The following is a 13,259-nucleotide window of genomic DNA, read 5'->3' on the forward strand; positions in this document are numbered from 1 at the left end:
TCCTTGCTCTGTATTATGAGTAATACGACAAAAAAAAGAAGGCAAGCACTGTTCAGGCTACTCTTGACAAGTTTCTTACAAAGAAAAACACTTTCTCAATGTTTCTAAAGTTTTAAGTTACAGAGCAGTAAATATTAGTTTTACTATTTTATTTCCCTGTATATCTATAGCCAATAGTGAAGGTTTTTAAGGTTTTGACCGAAAATTCTTGAAGATCACAAAACAATCACAATTTTCCCCATTGATTATTAAGATCACTTTACAGAGTTTCAGTTTGCACGGCCATTTGTACAATTCTGCAGTACCACACAAAGTGAAGAACGCCTGTGGTGTTTCTGGATGCGAAAATGCAGTGTCATAAAAGATGTCAATTCTTTCCAAGTCAGTCTATAAACTTAATATAAACCCAATCAAAATCCCAACAAGACTTGTTATGAAAGTTGACACACATAAAAATTCGTTTAAATAATTAAATGGCCAAGAAAACATTTTAAAAGATTAATGATAGCAAACCGTTGAAATATACTCTACAATCAAAATAATGAAAAGAGTTGCATTGGTAGAAGAGTTGAAAAGAAAAAAGAATAGAATGAAGTGTAGCATGAGCTTAAATATATGAGAATTTAATATATGATAGAAGTTTTAGTTCAAACGTGTGAAAAGGATAAACTACTTGACAAATAGTATTGGGACTTTATCTGTCAATGTAGAAAAAACAATCAAATCTCAAAGGGATTAAAACTACACATTCTAAAAATACTAGAAGAAAATATGAGGAAATATTTTTTATAAATTTTAAGCAAAATTAAAGACACAAAATCCAAAAATAACTTTTTAAATTGCCAAATTCAAATATATGAAAATTAAAAACCTGTTTAGAAAGATACCATTAAAGAATAAAACACTGATAGTAGAAAAAGAAACAATATTTACTATGTGAAAGACAAAAATTATCTGCTACATGAATAATAAAAGTTGATAATAAAATAATAAATCAAATTTTCATGTATCAGATTGGGAAAAAATATATAAAACAATAATATCCAGGGGCGCGTGGGTGACTCAGTCGGTTAAGTGTCCAACTTCAGCTCAGGTCATGATCTTGTGGTTCGTGAGTTCGAGCCCCATTTCGAGCTCTGTGCTGACAGCTCAGAGCCTGGAGCCTGCTTCGGATTCCATGTCTCCCTCTCTCTCTGCCCCTCCCCCGCTCGCACTCTGTATCTCTCTCAAAAATAAAAAAAAAATGAAAATTAAAAAAACAACAATATCCAATGCTGAAGTGTGAATAAACTGGTATTGTGATACATCACTGGGGATATTAACTGGTAAAGCCTTTTGTGGCAGTTTATATAAGCATTTTTCATGCATATACCTTTGACCCAATTAATTCTATTTGTAGAATTCTACAAAGATACACAGACAAGGATGCTATACTTACAATGGAAAAAAATCTGGAAACACAATTGGGTATCAAATATGTAAATGATTTCACAAAATATGGTATATCTATACCATGGAATATTTTTAAACCATTAAAGCAAATGAAGATCAGCACATACTCATATTGAATATTAATATATGTATAACTAAATAAAAGCCAGTTTACAAAATAATATGTCAAGTGTGCCCCTAGTCACATAAACCTGTGCACTTATATATGTATGTTTTTAGATAGGTATGTAAATGTACGGCAGAAATCTGAAAGATACAAGACTCATAAAGCATATTTATATCTGGGACAGAGAATGGGTATAGGAAAGAGGAGGAAGTTGAGTATGAAGGAAGACTTCCACATTTATTCAATATACTTCTTTATTTAAATTTTTTACATGAGCATGTATTAGTTGGCATGAGCAAGTGTTACTTTGACAATTAAATAAGTCACCTTAAAATTTTGTGAGGTTTTCTTTAGTTATATTTTTTTAATTTTTTAATGTTCATTTTTGAGAGAGACAGAGAGCGAGCAGGGGAGGGGCAGAAAGAGAGGGAGACACAGAATCCCAAGCAGGCTTCAGGCTCTGAGCTGCCAGCACAGAGCCCGACGCAGGGTCCAAACTCACGGACAGTGAGATCATGACCTGAGCTGAAGTCGGCCACGTAACCGACTGAGCCACCAAGGCACCCCACAGACTTTTCTCTAGTTTTAATAATGTATCTTTTTGCTATTTTTGGTTTTTTGTGTTCTTAGTTCATGTCATTTAATTTTAGAAAAGAAAGTTTACAACTCAGATGTTTGCTGTAATTTAACAAGCTTTGAAAAGAGTTTCAAATATTCACAAAGCATTAAGCGTCCAAACTGCAATCTCTAAATATCATTTCCCTGAATGGGGCCTCCTTAGAAAAATGACTGGTTCTGGGGGTAAGGCAAGAAACACACAAACAGGATGGAACTTACCACACCAGAAAACAAAGAAGCTATCAAAAACTTCTAGGATCATGCACACAGAGAGACACTATGAATAAAACCTCATTGGCCATATATGGGAAAATTTATACATCAGTAAGAATAATTGCAATAGTGTAAAACATAAAATATGCTTTAATTCAAGAATTCATAATGATAACTTAAAACAACAAGCCCACTGGTTGTCTTTGGAACATGCTTGGGAACCAACTCTTTGGCTTTCTGAACCTCAGGATAAGTAAATAATAGTGATAGAAAGTTTTCTGTTATAGGATTCCAGCTGACAAATGAATGATATGACTATATTATTGTTTTGCAACTTACTGAGTCATTGGGTCTAAGTGATGATTGTCAGTGGCTATTGATATCACAAAAAGAGACAGCCAATATGTACTTCTTGGTGGAAGGGTACAACACTTGTCTTCTGATAGCAAGTATTTCTTCAAATAAATTGAAGCTTTATAGAAATATAGGGGGACAGAGCAACAAGTTAAACAATACCTCAGAGACGCAGTTAGCAAAATGCAGGCTCTGGGACACACTACAGAATAAATTATCTGCTTTCTTCAAAACAAAACAAAAAACTGAAAGGGAAAAAAATATATGTAGGTGTCTGTACTTGAAGATATCAAAAGAAACTCAAGAGATTTTGTCATCTAATTTGAATGTATACTCCTTACTTAGATCCCAGTTCAAAAAAACAACTATAACATAATAATAGTGGTGAAAATAACTTATAAAAATCCAAAAACTAGTTATTTGATTTGATGCATTAGGGAGTTGTTAATTTGTGTTAAGGTGATAATGGTACTGTATGCGTTTTAAATCATTAACATCTGGAGATGCATACAGAAATATTTGTAAATTAAATGAAACACAGTTGGGAACTTATTAAAAATACATGGGGATATAAAAATTACATCTCAATTAAAAGCAATAACTAGGAATGAGGGGAAGTGTGTAGGGATGAAGACGAAATAACATTGATCAGGCATTGATGCCTAATTAAGAAGCTGGTTGGTAAATCAGATTCATTAAACTATTCTCTTTACTTTGGTTAATGTTTGAAATTTACCATCATATATGAAAAAGCTCTAGGAGAGCAGTTAAACTATGTTACTTATCTGATGTGCCCCACAATGCTGGGTACATAGTATGTTTTAGATGAATACTCATAAAATCATTAAAAGATTGCCATAAGATTTTTTAGTTATTGAGCATAACTCATATGGATTACCATATTTTATTATTCCAGTAAAGTTATTGATTAGAACAAAAATGATCACAAAGATGTTCCAAAGAATAGGTCCAGTTTATTTGGTAAAAAAAAAAAAAAAAAAAAAAAAATTGCATACATAATCCTTTTTATGAAATGTGAGACTGTCATCAAAATGTAGATGGTCATTAAGAATTTATCAAATGGTGGGGCACCCAGGTGGCTCAGTCGGTTAAGCGTCCCACCTCAGCTCAGGTCATGATCTCACAGTTTGTGAGTTCGAGTCCCGCATCAGGCTGTGTGCTGAAAGCTTAGAGCCTGCTTCGAATTCTGTCTCCCTCTCTCTCTGCTCCTCCCCTGCTCATGCTCTCTCTCTCTCTCTCTCTCCTTCAAAAATAAATAAAAACGTTTAAAAAACATTTTTTAAAGATTTTATCAAATGGATGATTCTATGTTGAGTTCAATGACAAAAGTATGCCTTCATTTCTTTAACCTAAATCAAGATGAGCAGCTAACTTTGAGGTCCTTGGCCCAAGAAGGAGTAGGTGAGGAATAACCTGCTTTTTCAGCTGCAGAATGCTTCTGGAAAGGATGCTGAAGAACACGCTGGAGAAGATGGACCTGGCAAACAATTGAAGCACATAGATGCACATTTTCTTCCTCAGGACCTATCAATTTTCTAAATTCCCAGAATGACAAGGTTAAATTGAAATTTCTTTAAAAATGTTTAAACGCTGTATGTTGTATTAAAATTTCAACTATACTTGTTACTTAAAATTTCTGTCATTCCACAGAAAGTTCCTTTAAGTACTAGTTTTGTGTTAAAACAGGAGAACAAATATGTACCCTCTCAAAAAGACTATATATATATATATACATATATATATATACACACACATATACACACATATACACATACATACATATATCCTGATAATTCAGCAATTCTTTCACAGAATTAAGAGAATTATAATTTTCTAAAATATTTACAAGAAGAAAATAATGTCAGTGGTTTGCAGTCTTTCCAAAGCAAGGACATGGATTCCAACTCATGCCACTTCCTCATTTGCACTTTGACCCAGGGTAATAAACTGAGGCATCAAAAAACACACCTCTTTCAACAATAAGTCTAGGATTTAAATGTTTCTTTTCATCCAGTTATGAAATAAATAAATTGTTGAGATGTAATGTATAGCATGGTGACTAAAGTTAACAATAATGCAGTATAGCAGTTGCTAAGAGAGTAGATTGGAAAAGACTTCATCACGAGGAAAAAAAATGTGTAACTATGTATGGTGATGGATGTTAACTGGACTTACTGTGGTCATCATTTTACAGTATATACAAATATTGAATCATCATGTCGTACACCTGAAAGTAATATAATGATATATGTCAACCATACTTCAGTTAAAATATATTTTTGGTGCATTTCCTTTGGTATTTTTGGTGCATATCATTTCCTTGGGTGTTAATAAAGGAATGCTTAGATCTATTGATAGAAAAAGGTGCATGATTGTCTATACTAAGAAAGTACCAAGAGGTCGAATAGAGGGTATTACTGTATTACTAATATTTAATAGGAAGACAGCATCATCATCAATATGGTGCTTTTAGAGCCCCTCTCAACTTCCCCCAGGGTTCTTTCTATACATACACTTTTACCAAAGTTAGTCTTATTTATGCCTATTCTACTCTCACTTGCTGGCTAAAAATCTCCCTGAATACATCTTTATACTTCTTCACCGCACCTTGCACAGAGTAGATTCTCAAGAAGTGTGTTTGATGCAAACAGGTAAACACAAGTTGTGTGTGTAAACGGTTACCCATATAAAGGTTTAACAAAATCTTTTTCCTTTCCTGCATGAGAATTTAACCCTGAATTAACTGTCTGGCTCTGTTCCCCTGGTAACTTGATGAGGTGGTATGACAACTATGTCACCATATAACATTGCTTATGACTGACAAGTAGCATCTGGATGGGAGAACTGTAAATGCCTGACAGCGTGTTTTGGGCTTTCTCTAGTGTGGTGACTCGGTATAAGGCAGGCCGCTCATGGGGACACTGGAGACTATGCCTATGCAGTTGTTACAAGAGATACTGGTTTCTATGGAGCATGAAGCTTTTAAGCCAGAGCTATCCCTGCGTCTTCCCAGTGTGGACCTCGTCTGTGCACACCTGAGCTTCACTGCCGTGCCGGGCTACTGGCATGGACTGAACTCCTGCAAATGAGGAGCCGATGCTGCCCTGCTGGTAAGCCATTTCTGTCATCTTTTTATTTAGTTAGTTTTTTTCTTTAATGTTTATTTATTTATATTGAGACAGGTAGAGAGAGAGTGTGCACATGAGTGGGGGAGGGGGAGAAAGAGAGGGAGAGAGAGAATCCCAAGCAGGCTCCATGCTGTCAACGCAGAGCCCCACATGGGGCTCCATCTCATGAATCGTGACATCATAACCTGAGCTGAAATCAAGAGTTGGCCCCTCAACCAACTGAGCCACCCAGGCGCCCCCTGTCGTCCATCTTTCTGAGCTGAGTGGGGCTCTGTGCGGATGGCTCAGAGCCTGGAGCCTGCTTCAGATTCTGCGTCTCCCTTTCTCTCTGCCCCTTCCCCGCTCGCGCTCTCTCTCTCTCAAAAACAATCATTGAAAAAAAAATATTTTAAAATATTTTCTAAAATGAAAACCTAGATTTGTCAAGCTAATTGAACTACTGAAATATAAAGTTAATGCAAGTTCCAAATTAGAAATAGCAAAAATAGTTTCTCAGGCCAGCCCTGATCAGTTGGTAGTGACCATGCACACTCTGTGGAGAGAATGATTCTGAGGGAAAGAAGGCAGGAGCATCCATAACACCTACTCCAGTGCAGCACAGAGTGACAGCATGAACACCAAGGCCATCCCCCCCCTTTTTTTTTTAACTTTTTTAAATGTTTATTTTATTTTTTAGAGAGAGAGAGAGAGAGTGCAAGCAGGGGAGGGGTAGAGAGAGAGGGAGACACAGAATCCAAAGCAGGCTCCAGGCTCTGAGCTGTCAGCACAGAGCCCAATGCAGGGTTCGAACACATGAACTGCAAGATCACAACCTGAGCTGAAGTCGGATGCTCAACTGACTGAACCACCCAGACGCCCCAAGACTGTTCCTCTTCTAAAAAAAAAAATAATTATGTACATTGCATTTTAAATAACTGTGAAGTATTTGAAGCATACAAGAAAGTATGCAGAACAATACAATGAACACTTGTATATCCTCTACTCAGCTTTAGAAATCAAATACTTCCAATATGACTGGAGCCCAATAGGAGTCTCCTTCCCTAATGCAAATTTCTTCCTTGCCTCCAAGTAACCACAGTCCAAAAATGATATTTATCATCTTTATTCATTTTGTTACTTTTGTTATACACACATGCATCCCTAAGTGACATACAATTTTGCATGTTTTACACTGTATTTAAGTGGTAATAAGCATGTGGTATATATTCCTTTGCCCCTTGCTTGTTTTGCTTAACATTACATGTGGGATTCATCCATGCAGATGCACGTAGACCCAGTTCATTTATCTTCACTGTTGTCAGTATGAATTTAAGTGGACCCACATTGCTAGTGCGTTGGACACCCGGTAGAAGCAAAAGTAATTCCCTCTGGGGAGATGCACCCTTAAATCAGGCTTCACTGGATTCCACAGATTGAAATCCAAAACTCCAAAACATAAACAAGAAGCAGGAGCATCAAACCCTCAGAAGTTTAAGTAATATAGATTTATGATATAAATGAATCTTTAAAATTTTAAATCCATTAAAGAATGGATTTTTTTTCATTTAAATTTTTTTCTTTTAAAAAAATGAAACAATGATTTACTGATAAAGAGAGACCAGGCAACAAGAAGGAAAAGCTGGCACTGGCAGTGGTCTAGTTTCACGTGTCTGCAAACAAAGTAAGTGTGCTTAAAATATGATACACTTAAAATTAATAAATATAAACCCAGGAGACTCACACACCATACCTCTGAAAAATCATTCCTTTCTGCTTTTCGCACTGCGGATTCTGCCATCCAGTTCCTCAGCACATACCTAGGATTAACAGCTTCAGAGGGAAAAGTGTGTTTTGGAACAATAAATTACTAAGTCCGCAAAGGCAATATGAAATCTCCCCCAAAATTAGATAAGCTTTAAGAACTTTGCTGGAAGGCACAAATGAGAAGCAAAGATCAGCATCAGTCAATTCTGATTGTTTATAAACAATGTACAGTGTCTATTATCTTATGGTACAGAAAACACTTTTTTGAGTGCTATGATCAGTACTGGGTTTGGTTTTTCTCTTCAGTGGTTCATCATTACTTTGGGGTTTTTGCACCATATTCAGTTCACTAAGTATTTGCTTTTTTTTTTTTTAACGTTTATTTATTTTGAGAGCGAGTGGGGGAGGGACAGAGAGAGAGGGACAGAGAGAGAGCATCCCAATCAGGCTCTGTAGGATCAGGCTGCTTCCTACAACCCTGAGAACATGACCTGAGCCAAAACCAAGAGTCACACACTTAACCGATTTAGGCGCCCCTCACTAAGCATTTTCTAAGGCTGGAGAAAGTAGTGAATGCATCTGCATTAGGCCCCACAGCCTGAGTGGAGGTGGGGGAGGAGAAGTTGCTACTTTTAACATCCTCAAGCTCAGAATTAAGGTCTGACTTAGTGGGACTGCTTAATGTTCATGCTGCCAAGAGCAAGCATGAAGGGTTACAGGAAGGCAAAATTCCTTATAAATTTACATTTTTGATAGTAACCACACATTTTTTCATATTAAAGGTAGTATAATGGCACATTTAAAAAATTCCAGAAACTATGTCTTTATTGGAGATGAGCTTTTTCCAAAACAATTTATCAACTGAGTGGAGAGGGAGGATGCTTATCCCCACTGGCACAACAGAAATTCCGAGCAGACTCCAGAAATTACAATTTTGTGATTCTCAACAGTTTTCCAAACTACTTGAATGGTGGAAACATACAAATTCCCTTTCAACTTGGTTTTAAAGATCTGCCATGATATGACGGATAATCTAATAATATAAGTGCCTTGTGACCCAGCAATTCTCTAGGAATGTAGTCTATGAAAACAAATTAGAACTTAAAAAGTATTATTTACATTAAAGAAAACCAGAAACAATTTAAATACTTAATATTAGGGGAATAGTTAAGTAAAACACTGTATACCCTTCCTAAGAAATATTATCCAGCCATTAAAAATGTTACATTATAAAGAATGGAGTAGTAAGGAAAAATGCCTTATTTATTCTTGGTAAAAAAAAAAAAAAAAAAAAAAAATATATATATATATATATATATATATATATATATAAAATTATACCATAGTATGATTACCATCACATATTTCTCCTAATCAATACACATGAAAAAGACTAGAAGTAAATACATCAAAAAGTAAATAGTGGGGCGCCTGGGTGGCGCAGTTGGTTAAGCGTCCGACTTCAGCCAGGTCAGGTCACGATCTCGCGGTCCGTGAGTTCGAGCCCCGCGTCAGGCTCTGGGCTGATGGCTCAGAGCCTGGAGCCTGTTTCCGATTCTGTGTCTCCCTCTCTCTCTGCCCCTCCCCCGTTCATGCTCTGTCTCTCTCTGTCCCAAAAATAAATAAACGTTGAAAAAAAAAAAAAGTAAAAAAAAAAAAAAAAGTAAATAGTAACTATGTTTACAAATACAGGGGATCTTTTTTTAGTCTTTCTGCATTTCTCAATTTTAATGTTTTATTTTTGCGAGCAACAGAGAGAGAGAGAGAGAGAGAGAGAGAGTGAGCAGGGGAGGGAAGGGCAGAGAGAGGGGGAGACACAGAATCTGAGACAGGCTCCAGGCTCTGAGCTGTCAGCACAGAGCCCAACGCAGGGCTCAGACTCCCGAACCATGAGATCATGACCTGAACCGATGTCGGCCACTTAACCAACTGAGCCACCTAGGTATTTTTCAATTTTAAAGAATTCATACAGAACTCCTTTAAAATAAAAACGTGTACACAAAAATATGTACAGTCTTTAAACAAAAAGAAAACTAATGTGCAAGGGATGTTGTGGAAGTGCTTAGCTTAGGCAGAGGGAGAGAGGAAGCTTCCAATTAAAAGCTTGACAAATCTGGGGTGCGTGGGTGGCTCAGTCGGTTGAGCGTCCAACTTCAGCTCAGATCATGATCTCACAGCTTGAGAGTTCAAGCCCCGCATCAGGCTCTGTGCAACAGCTCAGACCCTGGAGCCTGCTTCGGATTCTGTGTCTCCCTCTCTCTCTGCCCCTAACCCACTCACATTCTGTCTCTGTCTCTCTCAAAAATAAATAAACATTAAAAAAAATTTTAAGTTTGGCAAATTTGACACACATGTCATAGAAACCTGACAGTAAAATACTATTAAAACATACTGGGAATTTCAGCTACAAGCAGAAGTGCTTTGGACCAAGTTACAAATATGTAAACTACTTGAAAATCAGATAATTATAGATGTTTATAAGATTCTTTGAGGAGTTATCTAATTCTGTACATTTTTATCTAGTTGGGAACTTTCTGTTGGTAGGTTCTTTCTTTTGGCAATAAAGTGTTAAGCAGTGGGTTAATGAGGATTATGTCCACACACAAGCCCAGCCAGAGCTACATATAATGTGATAATCCCTGATCCACTAGAGTGTTGACTACGCAAGGGCAGGACTCAAATTCATGTTTGAAGTCTCATCTTTAAACAATGAGATGGTGCAAAAAAAGGGAATATAAGAGGGACTTAGTATATCTTTCTGAAAAGGTAAATTTAGCTGTCAAGAGAGTTAAGGCTATGTTTTACTGAGTACATCATAATACAAAGAAAGCATGCCATTGCTACCCTCAATTGGAAAAGATCAGTATATCAGAAAGACTCAACGTCCATAAAACACTGAGCACTTCAAATTATTAAGCTCAACTAATCTCTAACAGGCTGGCAATGAAACGGGGAAATGGCAACTCTATCATTTATCTAGTTCAATAAAAATAAAAATAAATCTTATCCTCATAATTGTTAGTTATTAACATAAGTTAAAAGACAAATTATTTCAAATATAGCATCTTCCATTGTTCTTTCTTTTTTTTGAGAGAGAGAAATAAAGTATGTGCATGCAGGGAAGAGGGGCAGAGAGAGAAAAATAGAGAGAGAGAATCTTAAGCAGGCTCCACACTCAGTGCAGAGCCTGACACAAGGCTCAGTCCCACAACCCCAGGATCATGACCTGAGCCAAAATCAAGAGTTGGATGCTCAACTGACTGAGCCACCCAGGCACCCCATCTCTGTTTTTTTTAATGTCCAGGAAGAAGAATGAAGAAGGAATTTTTTCTTTATCCTAGTATCTACAAAAGGTCAGGTCTAAAATATTTACTTGAGGCCACAATTTACATTTATACCTGTGGACTAGGCCTACAGTTATATTTTATAATGAGGCTCAAACCCAGGATTTCAACATAGTTGGCCTTGAGCTCTACAATAGCTGTGTTCTAAGGACAAATAAAGATTCTTCTGAGCCTGTGCCACAAATTCACTACTAGGCACAAAGAAAGCAGAATTACACTGATGCATTTTCAGAATTACAACCAAGGTAGTTTTATTTCAGAAACCCACTTGTATAATGCTGGAGCTATAATGGCTTGCCTAGATGCATAGTAAGGACAGTCATCAAAAGCATTTATTAAAGTTTTAATATGAGCTGGGCTGTGTGGGCACAGTGTGACATAAAAGAGAAGAGATCAATGTCCTCTGGTGGCTTAGGATCATAGAGTTATTTGGAGGTTTAAAAATAATAAATCTTGCAGAATTAAATTTTTTTTTCAACGTTTATTTATTTTTTGGGACAGAGAGAGACAGAGCATGAACGGGGGAGGGGCAGAGAGAGAGGGAGACACAGAATCGGAAACAGGCTCCAGGCTCTGAGCCATCAGCCCAGACCCGACGCGGGGCTCGAACTCATGGACCGCGAGATCGTGACCTGGCTGAAGTCGGACGCTTAACCGACTGCGCCACCCAGGCGCCCCAGTCTTGCAGAATTAAAAAAAAAAAAATTCCAAGACCTTTAAAACACTATTCTTTAGGGACGCCTGGGTGGCTCAGTTGGTTAAGCGTCCGACTTCACCTCAGGTCATGATATCGTGGTTCATGAGTTCAAGCCCTGCATCGGGCTCTATGCTGACAGCTCAGAGCCTGGAGCTTGCTTCGGATTCTGTGTCTCCCTTTCTCTCTGCCCCTCCCCTGCTCACTCGCTCACTCTCTCTTTCTCTCTCTCTCTCCCAAAAATACACATTAAAAAATTTTTTTTTAATTTTTTAAATAAAACACTCATCTTTGATGTTCCCATTGCTCGCAATTTGGAGCATCTACAAAAAAATTTTAAAGCAAACCTTCCCCTAATCTACTATTAATTTTTTTAATGTTTTGAAACAATATATAACAGCAATATATTTTTAGTCTTTTGGTTTCTAGAAAACATTAAGTCATCCCAGTCTTCCCAACAACCCTGTGACAAAGATAATTAATGTACTCTATACTAGTATTATAGCTGATGCTTATCGAGTACTTATTATGTGCCAACTACTATCTCCCTGAATTTGTGCAACACCCTATGATGTAAATGCACTTTATAGGTGAGAAAACAAAAGAGGGGTCAACTAGATAGAAATGTTTTAAAACTGGATGGTCACGGTTGCACAATTTTTTTAATTAATTATTTATTTATTTTTTAACTTACATCCAAGTTAGTTAGCATATGGTGCAACAATGATTTCAGGAGTAGATTCCTTAATGCTCCTTACCCATTTAGCCCATCCCCCTTCCCACAACCCCTCCAGCAGCCCTCTGTTTGTTCTTTATATTTAAGAGTCTCTTATGTTTTGACCCCTGCCTGTTTTCTTTTTAATTTTTTTTTTTAATGTTGATTTTTGAGAGAGAGACATACAGAGTGTGAGAAGGGGAGGGGCAGAGAGAGGGAGACATTAGAATCCAAAGCAGGCTTCAGGCTCTGAGCTGTCAGCACAGAGCCTGACGTGGGGCTTGAACCCATAAACCGTGAGATCACGACCTGAGCTCAAGTCGGATGCTTAACTGACTCAGCCACACAGGTGTCCCGTCCCCCTCCCTGTTTTTATATTATTTTTCCGTCCCTTCCCTATGTTCATCTGTTTTGTATCTTAAAGTCCTCATATGAGTGAACTCATGATATTTGTCTTTCTCCAACTAATTTCACTTAGCATAATACCCTCTAGTTCCATCCACATTGTTGCAAATGACAAGATTTCACTCTTTTTGATTGCCAAATAATACTCCATTGTACATATATATACCACATCTTCTTTATCCATTCATCTGTTGATGGACATTTGGGCTCTTTCCATACTTTGGCTATTGTCGATAGTGCTGCTATAAATATTGGGGTGCATGTGCCCCTTTGAAACAGCATACCTGTATCCCTTGGATAAATACCTGGTAGAGTTGCACAATTTTTTAAATTTAATCTAAAAAAATCACGGTACACTTAAAATGAGTGAATTTTATGTAAATGATACCTCAGTAAGGCCCCCAAAAAGTATATAGACACACCAGAAAGAGAAAAGGAGGGATGAAGGAATCAAATGACTTGCTTA

General features: G+C 37.1%; 1 protein-coding gene across 2 annotated transcripts in view; it reads right to left on the reverse strand.

The window, feature by feature from the left end:
- Nucleotides 1-4,001: 4,001 nt before the first annotated feature.
- The window catches only part of LOC123590956 (protein adenylyltransferase SelO-like), a 36,715-nt gene continuing 27,457 nt past the window's right edge, over nt 4,002-13,259 (reverse strand). Inside the window, exons 18-19 of one of the 2 annotated variants that reach the window (XM_045464639.1) lie at nt 7,622-7,701; nt 4,002-4,241 (exon numbers count right to left, since the gene is read on the reverse strand). In XM_045464639.1, coding sequence (XP_045320595.1) covers nt 4,119-4,241; nt 7,622-7,701 — 203 coding nt within the window. In that variant the 3' untranslated portion in view covers nt 4,002-4,118. The remainder of the gene's footprint in view (nt 4,242-7,621; nt 7,702-13,259) is intronic. The other variant, XM_045464640.1, reaches the window with a different exon arrangement.

The sequence above is a fragment of the Leopardus geoffroyi genome, chromosome B4, assembly GCF_018350155.1.
Source record: "Leopardus geoffroyi isolate Oge1 chromosome B4, O.geoffroyi_Oge1_pat1.0, whole genome shotgun sequence".
Lineage (NCBI taxonomy): Eukaryota > Metazoa > Chordata > Mammalia > Carnivora > Felidae > Leopardus > Leopardus geoffroyi.